The sequence below is a fragment of the Nelumbo lutea genome, chromosome 2 (genome assembly GCF_056320005.1).
Source record: "Nelumbo lutea isolate HS-2025 chromosome 2, American lotus-T2T, whole genome shotgun sequence".
NCBI classification, from domain to species: Eukaryota; Viridiplantae; Streptophyta; class Magnoliopsida; order Proteales; family Nelumbonaceae; genus Nelumbo; species Nelumbo lutea.
The window spans coordinates 37,711,183-37,734,200 of NC_142685.1; the positions used below are offsets into that span (position 1 = coordinate 37,711,183).

The 23,018-nt window shown below is 33.9% G+C and overlaps 2 protein-coding genes across 2 annotated transcripts; both read left to right on the forward strand.

Annotated features, from left to right (window-relative positions):
* Positions 1-943: 943 nt before the first annotated feature.
* On the forward strand, positions 944-3,410 carry LOC148869928 (Glucose-methanol-choline (GMC) oxidoreductase family protein). The gene is made up of 4 exons (XM_088967913.1): positions 944-1,224; positions 1,342-2,001; positions 2,108-2,966; positions 3,055-3,410. The coding sequence occupies exons 1-4, from the start codon at positions 1,131-1,133 to the stop codon at positions 3,107-3,109; spliced, it is 1,668 nt and encodes a 555-aa protein (XP_088824039.1). The 5' UTR covers positions 944-1,130; the 3' UTR covers positions 3,110-3,410.
* A 2,330-nt stretch (positions 3,411-5,740) lies between these two features.
* Positions 5,741-12,494, forward strand: LOC148869929 (uncharacterized). Its single transcript, XM_088972641.1, has 9 exons — positions 5,741-6,207; positions 8,633-8,819; positions 9,113-9,246; positions 9,376-9,488; positions 9,587-9,845; positions 10,490-10,645; positions 10,748-10,827; positions 10,922-10,971; positions 12,227-12,494. Exons 1-9 carry the CDS (start codon positions 5,800-5,802, stop codon positions 12,358-12,360), a joined length of 1,521 nt encoding a protein of 506 aa, XP_088828767.1. The 5' UTR covers positions 5,741-5,799; the 3' UTR covers positions 12,361-12,494.
* The last annotated feature ends 10,524 nt before the right edge of the window (positions 12,495-23,018 follow it).

The window sequence follows — 23,018 nt, forward strand, 5'->3', positions numbered from 1 at the left end:
TTGAAACTTAAGGTCCATTTGGTTCATAATTGGAATCAGAATTGAAGTCCTTTATAATCAAAATTAGAATGGTCCATTCCCCCCACCAATTTGGTTTAGACTGGCAACGAAATCAAAACCAGAATTGGCTGGAGTGGATTTTCGATCCCAACTCCCAAGGGAGGGGAGGGAATGGCCATTCCAATAGGAATAAGAATTGGATTCCAACTCTTCCCAACCAAACATTTGGAATTGGAATCCAGACCCTTATTCCCGCAAATGGCCCTTCAATAGGGGTGACAATGGATAAGATCATGATCCGATCCGATCTAAGATCTGGTCCTCTTTGGTCGAATTTGGATCACCCACAGTTCGGTTCTTTGGATCAGATCAGATATTAGGATCTGATTAGAAGTTGGATCAAATTCAGGTCACCCCCTATCTAATCTAAGAAGATTCGATTCAAAATATATATATATATTGTAAATCTGTTATATTATTTATTTTTTATAAAAAACCTGCATATATATAATAATAATAATAATTAAAAAACATTTGTGTTTTTTGTTTATCTTTATTTAAATTAATATATTTTATTTTTCTTTTAATAATTTGTTAATTTTTAAAGAAAACAAATCGGATCGGATTGCATCCAAATATCTAATTTCCTGATCCGGTTCAAATTCAGATCCAAGTTTATCAGATCCGGTTGGATCTTCCGATCGAGTCGGATCTGCAATAAACAGTGTTGGATCGGATTCGGATATACCTATTTCGAATCCGATACCCGTTCCATTTGCATCCTTATCCCTCAATTAATTATCAGATAGTTTAGGGTAAGTTATTAGCCATTTTAATTTTTCAGCCAACAATTAACGGTCCAGATCTTCTAGCTTTGAACATCTGAATTTTTTGTTTACCATTTTTTTAAATTGGTTTACAATGCCCCCACCACCACCCCTCCGAGTCCCTTCCTCAGCTTACACAGTCCCTGTAAAGCGAATTTGTGCCATTCTTCATACTTTTATAGTTTTATACATCTTAAGCAAAGAGTGTAAAATTTTATAGTTTTATACATCTCTCTCTCTCTCTCTCTGCAATTCCAACGATCGCCAACTTCTCGTCGGAGCTTAAGAAATTCAGTCGCAACCATGGCCAAATTCCTGAAACCCATCTTTCCATTTCTCTGCCTCTGCACAATATTCATACCTGTGCTGCCCCAATTGCAAAATCCACGGCAACAAGGTAAGCCGGGTTCTCTGATCAAATGGATATTCTGTATCATCGGAAACCCACTTCCAAAGCATTTCAGCTTTCTTGATTAAATGGAGTTTCCTCACTTTTCTTTTCTTGTTCTTGCAGGCCCAGCGTACTTACATTTTACCTTCAACGCAACAGAGTTCCCGGTGGAGGAAGAATACGACTACATAATTGTCGGAGGAGGCACGGCCGGCTGCCCCTTGGCGGCCACATTGTCTGAAAAGTACAAAGTCTTGTTACTGGAAAGAGGAGGGCATAGCTATGGAGCCCCAAACCTCATGACCCAAGAAGGGTTTTTGTCCGCGCTCACCCAGGTCGACGCCCACGAATCCCCGGTTCAGACTTTCACTTCTGAAGATGGCGTGCCTAATGCCAGAGGCAGAGTTCTTGGGGGGAGCAGCGCCATTAACGCCGGATTCTACAGCCGAGCAGATGACGAATTTTTCCGTCAATCTGGGGTCCATTGGGACGTGCGGCTCGTGAATAAATCTTTCCAGTGGGTGGAGCGTGCTGTTGTCTTCCGCCCGGTATTAAGGGGCTGGCAATCAGCCGTCCGTGATGGACTTCTTGAAGCCAATGTTAGGCCCTATAATGGGTATAATGTTGATCATGTCATCGGAACAAAGATCGGTGGTTCCACCTTTGACAGCTCCGGCCGGAGACACAGCGCCGCAGATCTACTGGACTACGCCACTCCGTCCAACATTAGAGTCGCTCTCTACGCTAGCGTCGAGAGGATCCTTCTGAGCTCTGTCTCTGCTGGTAATCTCTCTCTCTGGTAAAGAAAGAAAATAACTGCCGATTTAACTAACAAACAAACTAACAATTCGGGTTCGTTGGTTGGTTGGTTTTCCCGCCGGTGCACCAGGGTCTGGAAGCAAGAAACAAGCGGCGATTGGCGTCATTTATCGGGATAAAGTTGGGCGGCACCACCATGCCATGATACGCAGCGGAGGGGAGGTGATAGTCTCCGCCGGGGCCATCGGAAGTCCGCAGCTTCTGCTACTCAGCGGCATTGGTCCTCGGCCCTACCTTTCATCATGGGGCATCCCTGTCTCTCACCACCTACCTTATGTGGGTCAGTTCATGTACGACAACCCTCGTAACGGTATCTCCATTGCGCCACCAACCCCACTCGATCAATCCCTCATACAGGTTGTGGGTATCACCAACTCGGGTACCTACATCGAAGCAGCATCGAACATTATTCCTTTCGCCTCCCCACCTCGCTCTGTTTTCATTCGGAACCCATATTCTCCTCTCTATTTCACGGTTGCTACCCTTATGGAGAAGATTGCAGGGCCCCTTTCAACTGGGTCGCTTCGACTCGCTTCCACTGATGCTCGGGTGACTCCAGAGGTGCGCTTCAACTACTTCAGCAATCCAATGGACCTGGCGCGGTGTGTACAGGGGATGAGGACGATTGGAGAGGTGTTAAGGGGGCGATCAATGGAAGAATTTAAGTTCAGGGAGTGGTTCGGCGGGCGGGACTTTAGGTTTGTAGGGCCAGCACTGCCATTGAATTTGTCGAATGATGTACTGATGGCTGATTTCTGTCGCCGGACTGTCACAACCATATGGCACTACCATGGCGGGTGCTTGGTGGGGAAGGTTGTTGATCATCAATACCGAGTTATTGGCTTGGATTCGCTGCGGGTGGTCGATGGTTCCACCCTCACAGTTTCTCCAGGGACCAATCCACAAGCAACACTGATGATGATGGGGCGGTAAGTAACTGAATTGACTGTAAATATAGCCTATCATCATCTATAATGTTTTTCTGATAAACATGCTGACATATTTTTATTTTGGTAGGTACATAGGCTTGAAGATGATCAAAGACAATGAAATAAATGGTAGTGATCGGTAAGGTGGTGATACTGTTTATAAGCAGCTTGGGTTGGGTTAGAAAGAAGAAATTTGTTCTACAGCCGCAGTTCCTATGTGGACGGTCATGACCTTTTTCCTTTCATTTTTTTATATTGTAAATTTCAGTGATATATACAAAGCTTCAAATTGTGTTTCCACCACAAGGATCTGAAAAAGGGATTTCTTTTTTTTTTTTTTTTTATGTAGCAGCAGATCAGAAAGGGCATGTTGAAGTAATAGCTCAAAGGATTTTCTGTTCTTATTGGATTTATTGAAAGTTAAAGCAGAAAAGATTCAATTTAGACTCACATTTGCTATCTATGTGTAAGGCAGTCAAAAACCCTTTAATGAAGCACGCGTAAGGAAAAAGAAATTAGTTGAAGGGGTTAGAGGGCTAGAGGCAGATAAAAAAATTGGTGGTCTGTAGTATAAAATGATTTTAAGAAATTGGAAGGGTTTTTAGGCTATCCATTCATATATGAGTTTCATATTTAGAAAGTAAATATTTTGATCAAAAGTTACTAAATGGGTATTTTGGATATTTGAGGATTCTAACAAACAAGGTGGACTTGCAATTACATTAGAAAGTACAGGAAAGGTGATCACAATCATCAAACTCCAGGATGAAATTTCAGAAACTTCAGAGAGATTTCAGCGATTTATCCTAATAAAAAAGAAGGGTGATATTATCCTTGTGTTTGTAACTACTAAAAAAACTTTCGGAAATACAAATGCATTAATTACATAATTAATACATTTCTTTCCAAGGATACATAGATCGGCTAACTCTGTAAGGATTCTATCTCAAGTCGTGTTGTTATTTGTTAATGTAAATTTCCTATTAAATACTAACTGGTTCTTTAATTTCAGAGTTAATGCACATGCACTTCTTTATTTTCTTGATAAAATTCGTTTCTTTCTGAAGTTATTTCAATTCCTCTATTTGTACAAGTGGCCAATAGCCACAAACAGAAAACAATGGCCCGTTGGGGAGGGTTTGTGCGTTGAGTCTGGATTTCCTATCACGTAACATCGTAGTAATCATCCTCTTACATGTTGTAATGCAATGGAGATACCGTTCTGTGGATATCTGGAGTATTTAATTTGTGTTAATTGAGCAGTATTAACTGAATCACTTTAAAGAAACTACCTGATATGGCTCTTTTACCAAACACCGAAAGATGTTCCGGGATCCTCGGCTCATGCAACACCAAAAGCAGGAAAGCCCTCCTAAACGGGAACTAAATTTGTTAAGAGATGCCACCCAGAGCCATCGATAGATCGGACCACATTTAATAAATTATCATATTGTTGGATTGGATTAATAACAAATTGGATCGCCTTCAAAAAATGAAAATAAACAAATTGGATCAAGAAAAACAATCCAATCCAATATTCGACTACAAAGTACAAACCCATAAAACTGCTAAAAATGGTTATAAACTCATATCAACTGTTGCAAACCATATTCGACTGTTACACATCCATATTCAACTTTTACAAACCATTACAAATACATATTCAGCCATTTTATAATCTATACTTAATGGCACAAATTGTTGCAAATCCATACGTTATCGTTATCTTTTTCAAGGCCCCTGGAGTGGACATATTCTCTCAACAATCAAACTCTTAGCTCAGAGGAGAAGAGATGAACCGTTACAAATCCATATTCAAACCAATTTGGATCTCCTACGCACAAGAACAAAAATGCTCGATATTTTTATTATCAAGTTTTGGACGACTTTGTTAGTCATCCACTTGTGGCATTTATAATGTACATGCTGTACAAATAATTATGCATATAATAGAAATTTAAAATTTCGATGAGAAAGATGTGGAATGTGTTTGATTTCGTTTACATTTATAGAATAAACATTTGTATTTTATTTGTTGATAAAATCGAGAAATTTAATAGTTACAACTGTTTGTAACCACTAAGTGCCATTAGGCTCTACATCAGCATAACAGTAAAAAAACTTTTGACCGTTTGTGAAAGTTTTAAAAAATAACTTTCACAAACGGTTAGCGTGCACAAAAACCAAAATTTATTTTTGTCATTTCCAAAATTTATTAAATAAATGCCCATGGAACCAAACAACAGTGTTCTGAGTTTGGATCTCCTGGCCACACAAACTTTGCTCACATCTACCCATATAACATCACAGCCACATATAGAAAACATCTCATCCTCTTATATAGTATTATACAGGGGGAGATGTTCCCAATTCACAGGGGAAGTGTATTGTGGGCAGACGTGGGCAGGAGATCCGGATTAGTTTTTCCTTGTTTTAATTTCTGTTTAGAAACTAAGTAGCTTGTTATAGAATTTGAACAAAAAATTTTGATTTTTATGTAGGTACTACACCCGAGATCGGATTTGATCCTCACAGACTTGTCCTCACATTCTTTTGCAGCCGTGCATTTGAAGCATCCGAACTCGCTTTTCATCCAAAACTATGCCCTTTTTAATGTTACAAAAGTTGAAATTTCGAGGACATTTTAGTCTTAAAAAATAAATTATTAACTGTCAAATTCCCACCTCTCCCATCTAATTAATTAGATCGGTTTATGTATTTCCGGTTATTAATTAGCTGGTATTTATATCTTATTTACTCCCTTCTGACACTATAAGATAAGCTCTGAAACCCAGCTCTAACGTTCAAAGGCCTAAAGCAAATTTTCACACGCATGGCCATTCACAGAGCCTCTGTGCATTCAATCCAGTGGCGTTGTCTGCTCCTTCTGCTCCTGCTAACATGCGTGTCTACAGCTGCAATGAGAACCCCAAGACTCCGCGTCATGAGAAGAATGAAGGATCGGAAGGTGGGGGTCATGACCGGAACTCCCTCTCCTAAGGCGGACTACAACGTTTATTACTACAATCAAACGCTCGACCACTTCAACTACAGGCCGGAGAGCTACACAACCTTTCAACAGAAATATGTGATTAACTCCAACTACTGGGGGGGTGCAAATTCCAGCGCTCCCATCTTTGTCTACCTTGGAGATGAATCGGCTATAGATGACGATATTGGTACTATAGGGTTCTTGTCCGAAAATGCCCCTAAGCTTAATGCCCTTATAGTATTTATAGAGGTATAGGAAAACAAAAATACATTTCTTATTAATTTCTAATATAGTATTTTGGGGTAGAGATGCAAATGGATTCAATTTAATCCGATTTGAATATGAACCATGGTTCAAATTCGGATATTGATTGATTTGATAATTTTTTATCCATTTAATTTATCTATCTATCTGTATATATAGATGGCCAATACCATACTGCATTTTGATAAAATTATTTTGTGGGATTTTGGATTTAGACACCTATTTTTTATTTAAAGAATACATTTTTTTTATTTTGTAAATTTATGCTAATTTAAAACCGATTTACTGATATTGAATTCGAATCTATGTTGGATCGGATTCAACTCTCCCATATTATTAATGGGTTGGATTTGAGTATTAGTCAAATCCAAATTCCTTCCATTCTGTTTGCATCCTTTTTGGGATTGGGTCGATTGGCAAATCAGATTTATTAATCTTATTTCCTATTTTTCTATATATTATAATTCTTTTTCCATCTGGGTCTCTCTTTCCTTTATGAATATTCCCCTAAGTTTAATGTCCTTTAGTATTTATAGAGGTGTAGGTAAAAATACACTTCTTATGAGTCTTGATGGACCTAGCATTTTGAGGTAAGGATGCAAATGGATTTAATTAATCCGATTTGGATATGAATTATTTGTTTGTTAATGGGTTTGAATTCGGATATTAATTGATTTGATATGCTTTGATCCATCCAATCTATTTATCTATCTATTTAAATACTGTTTAGTATCAGAGTTATTCATTATAATTTTACTTGTTAATTTAATCCGATTTGAATATGAATCATTTGTTTGTGAATGGGTTTGAATTGGGATATTGCTTGATTTGATAGTCTTTGATCATCTAATCTATCTATCTATCTATATCTATATCTATATAATTAGATAAACCTGTTTTTTATTTAAAGAATATATTTTTTGTAAATTTATGCTAATTTAATATAGATTTTCTGATATTGAATTTGAATTTATACTTTACATATCAATCAGATATTGAATCTATTTTGACCCTGGTTTTCAAAAATGGACCGGACCAGAAAAACCGGGAATCGGTCAAGTGACCAGTTCCATTTTTCCCCAAAATTGGATTTTTGCCAAAAATCGCTGACCCGTGCGGTTGAATAGTTCGACCCAAGAACCGGACCCCTGACCAGTTTGTTGTCCGGGTCGGTTTTAAAAACTTTGGATTCGACTCTCAATGGGTTGGCTTTGGATATTATTCAAATCCAAATTCAATCCAATCTTTTTACAACCTATCCAGAGAGTCCCCTGTCAGTGAGTTTTATTATCTAAAACTCACATGATATTAGATTTTCATTAGGTTAGTGTTGGTCATTATTAATAGAAGTAGTGCACATTTTACATGACCACCAAACTATCCTTAAATGGTCAATCAAGCTTATTAAATATTTATATGAGAAAATTATCCATGAATTGGGCCTGAGCCCAACTAGGCCTACAAATTTTATGGTCAGGCCTAGGTCTAATACTTCAAGCCTAGCTTGGGCCCAACCCAACCCACATATATTTAAAATACATATTTTATACATAATGTATATATTCCCACACCAGGCCTTTAAATTTTATGGTTAGGCCTGGGCCTAATACTTCAAGCCTAGCTTGGGCCCCGCCCAACCCACATATATTTAAAATATATATTTTATACATAATGTATACTTATGTATATATGTTATTTACTTAGAACCCGGGTTGGTCCAGGCATAGGCTATAGTGATTATCATAGGTACAAAGCTCAACCCAGGCCTGGCCTGGCCTAACTAATGATCACTCCTAAATTTAATTTATTTAATCCCAAATAAATAATGGAATATAGTATACACATAATTATTATATTATATATGGGCAGTCAGGAATAATTTTGTCATAAAAAGCATTTAGTAAGATTAATAGGCCATTCAGGGGTAATTTGGTCATGTAAACTTCTATACATGATACCTAACAGTTATCTTAAGGAAATTTGACAGAAGGTGAGCTTTGGACAATAATCCGGCTTTCCATTTGGTTTCATAAAAATGGTCTAACTGAAACGCCCAATTAGCTAGGTTCTTTTTTGTAACACAATTGAATTGAATCAATGGAATGAAGTTAAAATGGTGATGTGCTTGAATCATTCCTTTTTATAACATTTATTGAAAAGTTTTTACATAAATTATTTCTTGAAAGGAAAATTTATGATGCTGGAAAGACATGGTATTTGAATAGTTCTTACCAATCAAAACCCACTCATGAAATTTGATAAATTCCATCTAATTGATTAACATGTTTATGATAAGGGTTTATTGCTCACAAATTTCTTCAATCTATTTGCAAGTGTTCCTTCAATATGGACTTAGAATTTTAATAGGCATCGTCCTACAATTGAGAGATTAATTGGTATATCTTTACAGCATCGCTATTATGGAAAATCAGTGCCCTTTGGTTCAAGGGAAGAAGCCTTCAGAGATGCAAGCACACTTGGGTATTTCAGCTCGTCACAAGCTTTAGCAGACTATGCCGAGATTATTTTAGCCATCAAGAAGAACTTATCTGCAGAGAGAAGCCCAGTGATTGTTGTTGGGGGATCTTATGGTGGGAGTAAGTAAATGCAAATTAACTCAATTTCACATATATATATATATATAATTGTTTGATCACCACTATATCATCAATTGCAAGAAAACGTCTGTTGTGAGGTCATTACGTCTTTCTTAAATTTATTGCAAATGGTGGTGTATTTGTATCTGATCACTACTATATCATCAACTACAAAGAAACATCTGCTGTGAGAGGTGTGATGTCTTGAATTCATTGTAAATGCTGGTGTGTTCACAGCAGATGGGAATCCATCAATTGCTTTATTATTCATTGAAACCCTTTTTATTTTTCAGTGCTGGCTGCATGGTTCCGCCTCAAATATCCACATATTGCTCTTGGGGCATTAGCATCATCAGCACCAATTCTCTATTTTGATGACATCACACCTCAAGATGGATACTACTCTGTTGTCACCAAGGATTTTAGAGTACGTCATCGAATTCGGTTAGTTTAATCTTCAGTAATGAAATTATAATAAGATGTCAAGTGGTAAAGGAATGATTTAGATGAGGTCCCTGAATAACAAATGGGATTTCATGTTCTGTGGACGGTGCAGGACGCAAGTGAAAGTTGTTATAATACCATAAGGCAGTCCTGGTCTGAGATTGATAGAGTTGCCTCTGAACCAAATGGGCTTTCAATACTTTCAAAACAATTCATGACTTGCAAGTAATTGAATTCAACCTTCATCTTTTTCCTCTTATTAATCCCTGACTTTAGATTTTGAAGTTGTGTGTTATTTGTTTGCTTGCTTAATTGTCTACTAGGCCAATAACCTCAGCTTCCCAGCTCAAGGACTACTTGGAGTATATGTATTGCGAAGCTGCCCAATATGCTTTTCCTTCAGATGACTCGGTTTTGAAAATTTGCAATGCCATTGATGGAACCTCCAACAACACCGACATTATTGGTAAAGTTGTTGCAGGAGTTGTTAGTTACAATGGAAACTCGTCATGCTATGATTTAAATACATCTAATAATCCAAGTGATAGCGATGAAGAAACTGATGACGGGTGGGATTGGCAGGTATCTTCTGTTTTTCATCATCATCATCATCACTATCTCGTTGCACTGTTTTAAGGCTCGGCCCAGACCGGGCAGTCGGACCATGGAAATGGGAACCAGTAGCCTTTCCGGGTCTCAGTTGAATGGTGGTTTTGGCAGGTTGGATAGGCAAATCGTCCAATTAACCAGTCAAACTGAGACCCAGAGAGCATTCCATTTTTACTCTGGTCCGAATCTTAAAATACTGATTAATAACTGGTCTCTGAAACTTTTTTATGAGAACCTAACAAATTCAGGGGGGTTTCTCCAATGTGAATTGCTTTTCTTGTATTGAATTGCAAAACCAAATTATAACACTTTGGTTTGAAAACAAAGTAGTTCATAAAACAAAAACACAAGAAACATGTTATTGGTTGTAGACTAGTGATTTGATATCAAGTTGCATGTATCGTACAATATCTATACTTAAAACTGTCTTTTGAAACAAAACCAATTTCTTTGTTCCTCCCGAATTAAACAAAATTAAAATGCAATTTAAGAATCATCATTCAAGCCTTATCCCAATTATATACATGAAATTTACTACATGAATCCTGTTTCGGCATTAGGTTTTGTTTAATAACAAATGAGTACTAATCTTAGCATCATATTATTAATTAAATTAGACATGTAGTGAGATGGTAATGCCCATGGGCCGCGGTAGCAATGACACCATGTTTGAAGCAGCACCTTTTGACTTAGAGGCATTCATCCAAGGCTGCAAGAGTGCCTATAGTGTCAGCCCTAGGCCTCATTGGATCACGACTCAGTTTGGTGGCCATGTAAGCTTCTCTGTCTCTGTCTTCCTCCTCTCTCTCCGCTCTCCTCTCTGCCTGTTTTATCTCAAATGCATTCATACGTCGTTGTTGTAATATACATTTCAGGATATTAAGTTGATCCTTGAGAGGTTTGGAAGTAACATCATATTCTCAAATGGACTCAGGGACCCTTACAGTAGCGCAGGGTACAGAGTAATACTTTATCTATCTATCTATATAGAGAGAGAGAGATTAATTTGTTGAAGCAAGACATTTACTGGGTTTTATTTCCTTTTTCAGTGTCTTGACAAGCATATCAGACAGCCTTTTAGCCATATATACAAATGAAGGTAAGTCTTTGGCCCCTCCTTTAATTTTTAGAAAGATGGTTTTTGATAAAGGAACCATGACTTGGTAAAATTCTGATTTTGGAAATGATGAAGTGTCAATCATGGAACACATTCAATGACCTTCTAGGCTAATGCATGGAACCTGTATTTTGGTGTATTTGAAAGGGTAGGTTTTAGGGTCATTTATTAGAATATTCCCTATAGTTTTACAGATCTATTTAAATCTATCCTATAGTTTTTATTTTACTAAAATACTCCATGTAGTTTGCAATCTGTTTACTTGGTTGACCTTTCACTAAGAAGTGTTTGTATTACCATCTTAAAATAGTTATATGATCACCTAAACTAATCAAAAAATGTTCAAGGGCATGGCCCATGGTTGCTTATTCCAAAAGTACCCCTTACGCTTCATACAAAAAACAATATTGATCAAATAAAGCCAAATAGAAATGCTGTTCATGTCTTACTAGTAAGGGTGTCAATGGACCGGTTTTGGATTGGGCCCCATCCGGTTCAAAATCAATTTGGACGGATTAGACAGACCAACAAGACATATTGAATTGGATCAATCCAATCCAAAATATTTATTAGATTAGATTGGACCTGGTCCATCCGTAATAAATTTATCTTGGATTGGGCTGAATTTAGCCAATATCTGGTCCATTGGTATAAGATAAGAATATAGGTATCAATGGACCGAGTTTGAATTGAAACCAATCTAAATTAAAACAAATTTGAACAGTTTGGACGGTCCAGACATTGAATTGGGCCGGTCCAAAATATTTATTGGATTGAATTGGACCTGGTTCATTTGTAATAGACTCACATTGGACTGGATCGAATTGGACCAAATTTTATTTTATTTTATTTTGATTAAATTTATTTGAATGGACTTTAATTTCATCTTTGATTAAGTAGATAGATTATAAATTATAGGATAGGTCTTAATAAATCTATAAAACTGTATGGAGTGTTTTAGTAAATGAACCTAGGTTTTAAAAATCAACACATGTTCTGTATTGTGATGCAGCACAGTGTATTTCAAAGTGTCAAAATTATTTTAAAATATAAATATTTTTTGTCAAAATATATACTAATGTTTTTTTATCAGTTTTAAGATTAGAACAAGACAATATATTTTGCATTCAAGAACCAACCACAACCCATTCTAGAACAGAAGGAAATGAGCATCAACAACTGTGCCAGACACTCCCTTTGTTATAGGCTTCCGTTAATCAAAGCTTGTTGTTTGCAGGATGCCATTGCTTAGATATAGTTCAGTCATCACCAGATGATCCAAATTGGTTAGTCATGCAACGACGTAGAGAGATCGAAATCATCTCCGATTGGATCAAACAGTACTACGCTGATCTTGCTGCAAATCATTGATGTAACAATTGGATGATGGAATTAGTTTAAACTTAATTAATATAATTGTTATTACTTAGTACAATTTTGATAAATTGAAATTAGGGAAAATCTATCATGCCGAAAAGAAATGATACTAGAAGAACATTTATCAATTAAAATCCCTGTGAATTTTGATAAATACCACTGATTGATTAAAACGTTTATGATATAGGTTGATTGGTCACAAAATTTTCAAATATCATCATAGTAAAAAACAACACTAACCTCTCTCTCTCTCTTTCAATCAACAATAACATGTGATAAAAGAAATCTCTTGCCACAGTTAAACCTTCTAAGAATGCTTTCGTTTCTGCCATTTCCGCTGAACATACATCAAATGGAACCGCACATACGAACAGGAATCTACTATGCTCATCCTCGTTATAATGCTCGCCAAGGTTTTTAAAATCGATCCGGAGACCGAACCGGTCAGGGCACTGTTTTTTAGTTCGGTGGTTCAACTGTCTACCGTCTAAGTCAAATGGTTCAACTCATGATGTCATAAATAAATAAAAAAATAAAAAATATTTATATATAATAAAAAATACCATAAAAAATGGTTCAACCCGTGATGTCATAAAAAAATAAAAAAATAAAAAATATTTATATATAATAAAAAAATAAAAAATGGTTCAATCCGTGATGTCAAATGCTGCTCCAACTCGTAGACAGTGGGCTTGGTCGCCAATGCCCAATGTTGAGTGTCGAGTGCTATTGTAAACTTGCCTGGACAGCCACTGCAAGCTCGCCGCTGCAAGTGCTAGTGAGTCTTTTCGCCGTCAGACGCCGCTGCAAGTGTTGGTGAGTCTTTTCACCACTGCAAACTCATCGGTCATCGTCGGGCGCCGGAGGTGCTGGCCGCTGCAGGTGGTCGGTCGGGTGTGAGGGTTGAGAGGAGGGAACTCAGGATGGGTTAGAAGTTCTAACCCTAAAGCTAAAGGGAGTAAGGGATTCGAACTGGGTTGGGGATATAAAAAATATTTTATTTTTTGTTTTTTATTTAAAACATTAAAAATAAAAATACTAACCTGTGAACCACTGCCCGAGTCAAACGTTTTAATGATCCAACCACCTGGATCAGCGGTTTTCTGACCTTTTCAACGTTTTTTAACAATTTCCGATTTTTAGTAAAACTGACCAGTTACAGGTTTTTCCGATCCAACCGTCTGGTCCGATCCAATTTTTAAAACCATGATAATCGCTTCACAGCGAGCAGTAGCCATGGCTCCATCCACATTGACTTTGGCAAATCCAGTTTGGTGGCTTTTGTTAGCTGAGATGAGTCTACAAAACTGCAAATCAGCTGGCTGATTGGTAAGGTTTTCTGCTGGTGGTAGTGGTGATTTGGGATTGAATCCCACATGCATCTGGCTTGGGGGATTTATGAGATAGGGGATGGGCTACCCCATTGTATAGCCCATCAAAAGAAATCGAAAATAAAAATTAAAAAAAAAAAAAAACTTATGGCAAGATAAAATCTAGTTCATTTTAAAAAAGCAGTCAACCCAAATCAACTCTCAATTTTATTTCTGTTATAAGAATTTGACTCAAACTTGGGTCATACCAATATAACTACCCATTAATTAACGAACCTTTTTTTTGAGTAGCCATAGGATGGTTATCTTGCTACAATGCCTAATCCCTATTAGAATTTCTCATTATACATGAGGGCTCTCACATTCTTAATTGATATATAGTTGAATCGGTCAAAGTCCAAGGCAAGCAATAGTTTTACAACAATCCAATTTACACCCTAATGAGAATGGCAACTGGGGATGAGAATGGGTCGATTCTAAGATATCAACTAGAACCAGCCCAGCAGGGGTCGGTTCTAACTTCTAAGGTTTTGGAATCAAGGTCGATTCTGGTGTTTACCTATGGAATCTATTTTTTAAAAAAATAATGATATGCTATTTTTTTTTCCCTTCAAGCTTTGGCCTTGGATGACAGCATATCACGCACACACATTCGGAATTTAGTTAAATGTAATTTCAATGCAAATAAAATACAATACACAATCTGAAAGTTGTGACACAGTCAACCCAAACAATAACAAATAATTAATACAGATTCCATCATTCAAATCCATATGCTACGTTCAAATTACATCAAAAGCCAAAGCTAGTTCTTCAGGATAGGGTAAATTAGTCTGTTGGAACTAGTCTGAGTGGCGTCGGTTTCAAGAATTTAGAATTGGACCCTACTCAAAAACCAATTCAAAATTGGTTTGAGGTTTGGTTCTGAGTAAAATTAGCTTTTGTTTTTATTTTTCTTTTTTCTTTCAAACATTAAAACTAGATCATTTGCTTGCCCCCAGCTGGGGTGCAAGTTTGTGGGCTAGGCTGGTCAACCTAAGTCTCAATTTAAGATTTGGATCTATGGCCTGAACCTGATCTTTCCAATCTGAGCCCAACCCAAAATTTGATGCACTTGAATTGGGACGTTTGGGTATGTGTGGTTGGGTGGGCATGGATTGGGACAAGTTCGAGTCGTGATGTAAGAAGGGTTATTGAACAATTTCTTTAAGTCCGTGGCAAGAAAGGAAAAAAAGAGAAGTCCGATAATACTTTAAATAGCCATACTACAAGAAAAACAGCCTTAGGCGGCGGTTGTATAACCACCAACTTAGGGCTAAGGACTGCCACCTTTAGCCCACCCCTTAAGTCATGTCTAAAGACACATCTTTATAAAGTTATTTGTCCCCACTCAATTTTACTAAGTTTGTTGTTGGGTTAAGGAAATTTTATTCGCAAGATACAATAGAGTCTTGGGCAAAAATCTGCAACCAATAAAGTTGAAGAGTCTCTAAACAAACCTTCTGTGAGACAATAGAAGATCAAACTGAGAAAGACAATAATGATTTTTTGAAAACTTGTGTTCATTTGCTTGATCCACACTTCTTAAATAATTCCTAAGAAAGGAAGGTGCTAGCTCAACTGGATAACGTAGAAAATCCAATTTATTGCGACGGTAAGGCTGGATTCATCCAGTTGATTTTTCCTGCAAGTAGAGCAGATATGAGAATAATCGACGAAAGCAGATAAGTTAATTGGAGAAAACCAAGGCGAATGAGCTTAAACCAGAGCACTTCATATTTGGGGGGAACCATAGAATCATAAAGCAACAAATATAAAGATATGTTACAAACTATGGTTGCGAGTCTTCGAGAACAGACAGACTTTCCCGTTAAACCCTAAAAACTCCAGTTAGGCTTACGAGCTCGGAAGTTGTTTAAGGTTGTCACGCAGCGGCTTGACTGCTCGGAAGTTGGCATGAGATCGCATTAGCAAGATCAAAAGTTGGTTAAGCCTATCACGCAGATGCTCGATTGGTTTTTGATTATGTGGCATTTGGCATGAGATCACATTAGCGCCCCACAACAACATAAACAATTCAGTATATATATATATATATATATATATATATATATATATATAACAAGAAACTATTAAAAAGTTTTTTTTCAAATTTTTTTATTTTTTTATCCATATTAATTTTTAAACTATCAATTAAAAACTCTACTTTCCATATTACTTTCCCTAAAAAAAACCTTCCTAAAATTTCTCTCTCCCACACTTCCAATATTACTTTCCCTAAAAAAATTAAAAAGTGTGGGGCATTTTTTATCCATATTACTTTCCCTAAAAAAAACCTTCCTAAAATTTCTCTCTCCCACACTTCCAATATTACTTTCCCTAAAAAAATTAAAAAGTGTGGGGCATTTTTTATCCATATTACTTTCCCTAAAAAAAACCTTCCTAAAATTTCTCTCTCCCACACTTCCAATAACCTAAATAATCTAATATCTTAAAGTTTCTCCTAACCAACCTCCACCGCTATCTCCACTTTCTCCTATATTATATCTAATTTAGTAGAGAGTTTCTCTCCTAAATTATCTCTAATTCTTATTTATCTGCTCCCCCACTTTTTATCTACATCAATCTAAAGAAAATTTGAATTAAAAAAAATTAAGAATAATTTAAATATTCCAATAAAACTATATAATAACTTTAAAATAATTATTAAGAAGACAAAAAATAAATATAACCGATTTAATAATATTCATATTATTAATAATTATATATTTTTACAAATTTCATCACAAAATTATGTACAAACAATATAAGTTATGCTTTTTTGGATTATTCAACCTAAATGTTATTAAAATAATAAAAATCTAACACTAAAAATTAAATATTATTTAAATATTTCAATAACTAAATATCTTAAATAACAAGATATTAAAATTAATATTTTAAATCAATTAATAATATATTTAAAATATTTACTGAATAAATTCAACTAATAAGATTTTAAATATTTAGTTAAAAACTAAATATTTTAAAAAACAAAATATTTAACAAAACTAGATTTTAAATAGTTAAAATAAGAAAATAATGTATTAATAGTAATATAATTTTATGTATTATTAAATTCAACAAGTAATTAATATTATAAAATTTAAATAATGATATTCTTTCAATAAATAAATAAAATTGTAAATAACTAATTTCGTTTATACCAATTAATAATTCTAGAAAATAAGCATTAAAAAATTAATGTTTATTCATAATAATTTTAAAAACTTAATCTATATTTATATATACAAAAACTAATATTTATTGTATTTCAATAATTATTTACTATTTTCTATGATAAATATATTTTCAATAATTATGTACAAATCTATTTTTTTGTTATTTAACAGAAAATTTTCATTAATTATTAAATCAATTAATAATATATTTTAAATAGTTACTGAATAACTTTCAATCTAAATGTTATTCATATATACCTAACAATAAAAAATGAAATAATATTTCAATATTTCAATAATTAAATATCTTAAATAACAAAATATTAAAAATAATATTTTAAATCAATTAATAATATATTTTCAATAATTAATGAATACATTTCAATAATGATAAATATATTAAGATTTCAAATATTTAGCTAAAAAACGAAATATTTAACATAACTATATTTTAAATAGTTAAAATAACAAAATTAGGTATTAATAGTAATACAATTTTATGGATTATTAAATTCAACAAGTAATTGATATTTTCAAAAAATTATTGTTTATTAATAATTTTATAAACTCAATCTTTATTTATTATATATTTATCTATACTAAAATCAATATTTATTGTATTTTAGTAATTATTTATTATTTTTTTATAAATATATTTTTAATAATTATGTATAAATATATTTTTGTTTTGTTATTTAATAGAAAACTTTCAATAATTATTGGAGTTTAAATTACTATTATTTAGCATTTTAAATTTAATTTATTGTGTATTTTCATTATAAATTTTTTGTAATTATTGGAGATTAAATTATTGTTCACAGATTGACCACTCAGGTTATATTGGTTTCGGTCAATTTTTGGTTTGGTTGGCCGGTTCAAAAGATTTAAGCTTAAAAAATTAAATATAAAAATTAGGTTTAAATTTAAAAAAAAAAAATACAATGGCATTATTAAAAAAAATTTAAAAATTAAATTTATGATATAAAGTATTTTAGCCTAAGAAACATTGGAATTTTCCCACTTTCCGATTAAAAATATATATATTTAAAATATAAAATATTAATATATATTGCCAGATCGTTCATTTTTAGTTAGTTTACAAATGGCCAACGCGAAAATGATCCAACCAAGTCGAGTTGGGAAATTGTTGAAGCAAAGCCAACTGGAAATACTAGAAATAGGATTTATCAGTTTAATTTGTTTAAATCGAAATGACAACGGGGCAGGGCAGGGCAGGGACAAGGAGCCTCTCCCCATCCCCGTCCTCACAAAAAATACCCATCCACGTCCCAATTCCCATCCCTGCTAACGAGGACAATGTTATCCCCATCCCCATCTCCATGGAAATCCTCATTCCTGATCCAACCAAGTCGAGTTGGGAAATTGTTGAAGCAAAGCCAATTGGAAATACTAGAAATATGATTGATCAATTTAATTTGTTTAATTCGAAATGACAACGGGGCAGGGCAGTGACAAGGAGCCTCTCCCCATCCTCGTCCCCACAAAAATCCCCATCCACGTCCCGGTTCTCATCCCCGCTAATGACAATGTTATTCTCATCCCCATCTCCACGAGGATCCCCATTCCCTGTGATTCTTTATAATGTCAACCATTATGTTTTTTATTTTATTTTATTTAAAAAATAAAAGTAAAATAATTAAAATTTACAATCCTATTAGAAAATATTCAAACATTTCAACCATAATTTTAAAATATTAACATTAGACCTATCATGTGTCGGGTAGCCCAACGGGCTGGCCCGGCTCGACCCTTTATTAAATCGGGTTTGGTCATAATTTTAGGCCCGCGGGCTCGGGCTCAGGCCTAAAGCACTGGCTTTAGGATTTTATTTAATAAAATATAGATACAATATTTTTTCTTTGTTCTTCTTCTCTTTTTTTTTCAAGTAATAGTGAGATGTTTATTAACTTTTAGTTTTGAAGGATTTTAATATAAATAAAGAAAGTTTGAATTAAAAAAATTAGGAATTATTTAAATATTCTAACAAAATTAAATAATAATTTTAAAATATTTATTAAAAAGAAAAAAAAATAATTATAACTGATTTAATGATATGCATATTATTATAGATTTTTACAAAACTCATCACGAAGTTATGTACAAACAATATAAATCATGATTTTCTAAATGTTATTCAAATATATCTAACATTAAAAGATGAAATAATATTTAAATATTTTAATAACTAAATATCTTAAATAACAAAATATTAAAATTAATATTTTAAATCAATTAATAGTATATTTTAAATAGTTACTAAATAAATTTTGATTATAATAAATAGATTAAGATTTTAATTATTTAGTTAAATAACTAAATATTTTAAACAAGAAAATATTTAACATAACTAGATTTTAAATAGTTAAAATAACATAATTATGTATTAATACTACTATAATTTTATGGATTATTAAATTCAACAAGTAACTAATATTTCAAATTTTAAATAATGATATTATTTCAACAAGTAACTAATATTTCAAGTTATATTGGTTTGGGCTAATTTTCAATTTGGTGAGTCAGTTCAAAAATTTAAGCTTAAAAATTTAAATTTAAAAATTAAGTTTAAGTTTGAAAATTTACAATGGAATTATTTAATAAATAAATTTAAAAATTAAATTTATGATATAAACTGTTTTAGCCTAAGAAATATTGGGATTTTCCCACTTTCTCATATTAAAAAAGATATTTAAATTATAAAATATTAATATATATTTATGGTCAAGTCGCTCGATTTTAGTCAGTTTACAAATGATTAAAGTGAAATTTATCCAACCCAGTCAGGTTGAGAAATTGTTGAACCAAAGCCGATTGAAAATACTAGAAATCGGTTTGGTGAGTTTCATTAGTTTGATTTAGAATGGCAAAGGGGTGGAACGGGGACAAAGAGCCTCTCCCCATCCCCATTCCCACGAAAATCTCCCTCAACATACCCTATCCCCATCCCCACTAATGGGGACAAAGTTATACCCATCCCCACAGGGATCCCGACTCCCCTGTGATTCTTTATAATGTCAATCATTATGTTTTTGTTTTTTATTTTATTTAAAAAATAAAAATAAAATAATTAAAATTTACAATCCTATTAGAAAAGATTCAAACATATTGAACCATATTTTTAAAAGGATTAACATATGGACATATGTGTACATATATACATATATAAGTGTATGCATATATATACATATATATTATCGAGGATTGGGGTCCACAAGGGGTAGGGAGTGCTCTCACCGTCCCCTACCAACAAGGATGCAAGTTTCCCCATTCTCCATCCTAACGGGAAATCATCCCCATCCTTGCTCCATTCGGGGTAGATCCCCATGGGGATTGGGGAAATGGGAAAAATTGCCATGACTAAGTTTAATAAACAACCTATCTAAAATTAATTATTGTTATTTTTGTATTATAAAAAATTATTAAAAGTAGTATATAAAAAATAGATGATTATTAATTATTATATAAAACAATTGTATACTCATACATGTTTCTATTGTTTATCTTTAACTTAACAAATCCCGTGCATCGCATGGGTCACGGCTATTATATATTAAAATAAGTGTAGAAATTTTCTCCTTTTTTTTGAATTTTTTATTTCTTTTAATCCATGTCATTTTGAAACTACCAATTACAAACTCTACTTTTCCCAAAAAAAATCTTCCTAAATAACCTCCCCCACTATCCCCAACTTTCTCCTAAGTTATCTCTAATTTAGTAGAGTTTCTCTCCTAAATTATCTCTAATTATTATTTATCTATCTAAAGAAAGTTCCAAATAAAAAAAAATTAAGAATTATTTAAATATTCAAACAAAATTCTATAATAACTTTTAAATATTTATTTAAAAAGACAAAAAATAATTATAATCAATTTAATAATATTCATATTATTATTAATTACATATTTTTTACAAAACTCATCACGAAATTATGTACAAACAATATAAATTATGATTTTCAGGATTATTCAATCTAAATGTTATTCATATATATCTAACATTAAAAAATGAAATAATATTTCAATATTTCAATAACTAAATATCTTAAATAACAAAATATTAAAATTAATATTTTAAATCAATTAATAATATATTTTAAATAATTACTGAATAAATTTCAATTATAATAAATATATTAAGATTTTAAATATTTAGTTAAAACACTAAATATTTTAAACAACGAACTATTTAACATAACTAGATTTTAAATAGTTCAAATAACAAAGTTATGTATTAATACTACTATAATTTTATGGATTATTAAATTCAACAAGTAATTAATATTTTAAAGGGTAAATCTCTTAAACTACCCCTAATGTTCACAAAATTGACAAACTGTACCTTTACTGTTTATATATTGTCTTAAAGTATCCTTAAATTTTCTGACAATTGACACCCAAGTAAATACTAATGAAAAAAAATGAAATATCGAATTTTCCCTTCATTATTCATCAAATTTTCAAAATAAAACACAACTCCCCAACTCCCCTTTCAATCTTTTCCAAATACAAATATGGAAGAATGATGATTAACTCGGAGCAACGTTTACTATGTTCTCAGTCGGGTTGTATAAAATAAAACAGTGGTGGCCAAGTTCGACCACCGAAGATGAGACGGAACTTGGTCCGTGTTATTACTACGAATCTACGATGACTTGATTGACAAGTCTAATGGTTTTTAGGAAATCTACAGCGTCGCTTCAAAGTTGAAACTCTCTCTCACACCTCAGTCACCGGGTTGCCGACGTTGTGGAGCCTACCATATAGCCAGTGCAGATTGATTCTAATAGCGATATCTAATCTTGGTCATCAAATCAACAAAAGTTTGGATAGGATCCTGTGAAGATAAAGCACAAATACAAATCACAACTCAACACTCGTAAGACAAATCCAACAACAAGCTTTTATTATACGAATGCAAACACGATATCACACTCATACACACACCACCCATCATGAGAAGAGAGCCAATGTCTATGTCTTCTCCTCATCCCTTCACACATAAAGACCCTTACTTATAAGCCAACCCCCAACTAACAAATAGAAACACAAGACACACAGACACACCTCTGATCTCTTACATCTTTAAAGAGGTTGTTCAAGTTTCAACCCATCCGAGAATAGAGAGGGCTGCACCACCTATCTTTATTTTCTTATATATATAAACAAAGGAAGCTATGGAACTTGGTGGTTGATTAAAATTAAATAGCCAAGACAAGGCCGGGAACAGACTTGCCCGCTTTGCCACAGGTAGAAACCAGCAAATTCGTGCTACACAGATGTTCGTGTTCATACGGCCATGGACGAATCAATATTCACTGTGTATCTCCACCGTTGAATCCAGACCAACCCCGGCCAACATCAGTTAAACATTGTTCAATGGGAATAAGCTACCGTGAAGCTTGGGGTGTCGATGGACTGGTTTTGGGTTGGACTCCGTCCAAATCAGAATCTATTTGGACAGATTGGATGGACCAATAAGACATATTGAATTTGGATGGATCAATATGACATATTGGATTGGACCCGATCCATTCATGATAAATTTATATTGGACTGAGCCAATATGTGGTATATTGATAAAAGATAAGAACATAGGTGTTAATGGACCAGTTTGAGTTGAAACTTATCTAAATTAATAGGAATTTGAACATATTGAACAATCTCTAGACCAGTCCAAAATGATCCAAAATATTCATTGGACTAGATTAGACCAGATCCACTTGTAATGGACTCGCATTGGACTGGATCGGATTGGACCAAATCCAGACACCCCTACGTGAAATCGGTGATGCCAGAGGAGTGGTCTTCTGTTCTTAAACTCAAACGATGGATTATGCGCGGGACCCATTTTTATGCATCAAGGGCCTAGGGGGGCTCTGAAGTCATCTACTCTAAAACTCAAATAGTGGTTGGGTTATGCATCGGACCCATTAATTGTAGGCAATTCATGACCCGTAGCAGATTAGAATCGGAGGAAAGGTCTTGTCGCAGTCTATAGCTCCATGGGAATCACTTGTTTTCTGCCTCCACAGCCGTTCTCCCCAACGACCATCACCGTTAAGAGGATAGCTCCGTTTGGA

What these genes read in the sequence shown, in the direction of transcription:
- LOC148869928 (XM_088967913.1), top strand. Translation starts at nt 1,131, where the DNA reads ATGGCCAAATTCCTGAAACCCATCTTTCCATTTCTCTGCCTCTGCACA. An exon ending in GCAAAATCCACGGCAACAAG is followed by an intron (nt 1,225 to 1,341) that starts GTAAGCCGGGTT and finishes TTGTTCTTGCAG; the next exon opens with GCCCAGCGTACTTACATTTT. An exon ending in TCTGAGCTCTGTCTCTGCTG is followed by an intron (nt 2,002 to 2,107) that starts GTAATCTCTCTC and finishes CCGGTGCACCAG; the next exon opens with GGTCTGGAAGCAAGAAACAA.
- LOC148869929 (XM_088972641.1), top strand. Translation starts at nt 5,800, where the DNA reads ATGGCCATTCACAGAGCCTCTGTGCATTCAATCCAGTGGCGTTGTCTG. An exon ending in ATGACGGGTGGGATTGGCAG is followed by an intron (nt 9,846 to 10,489) that starts GTATCTTCTGTT and finishes TAATTAAATTAG; the next exon opens with ACATGTAGTGAGATGGTAAT. An exon ending in CGACTCAGTTTGGTGGCCAT is followed by an intron (nt 10,646 to 10,747) that starts GTAAGCTTCTCT and finishes TATACATTTCAG; the next exon opens with GATATTAAGTTGATCCTTGA.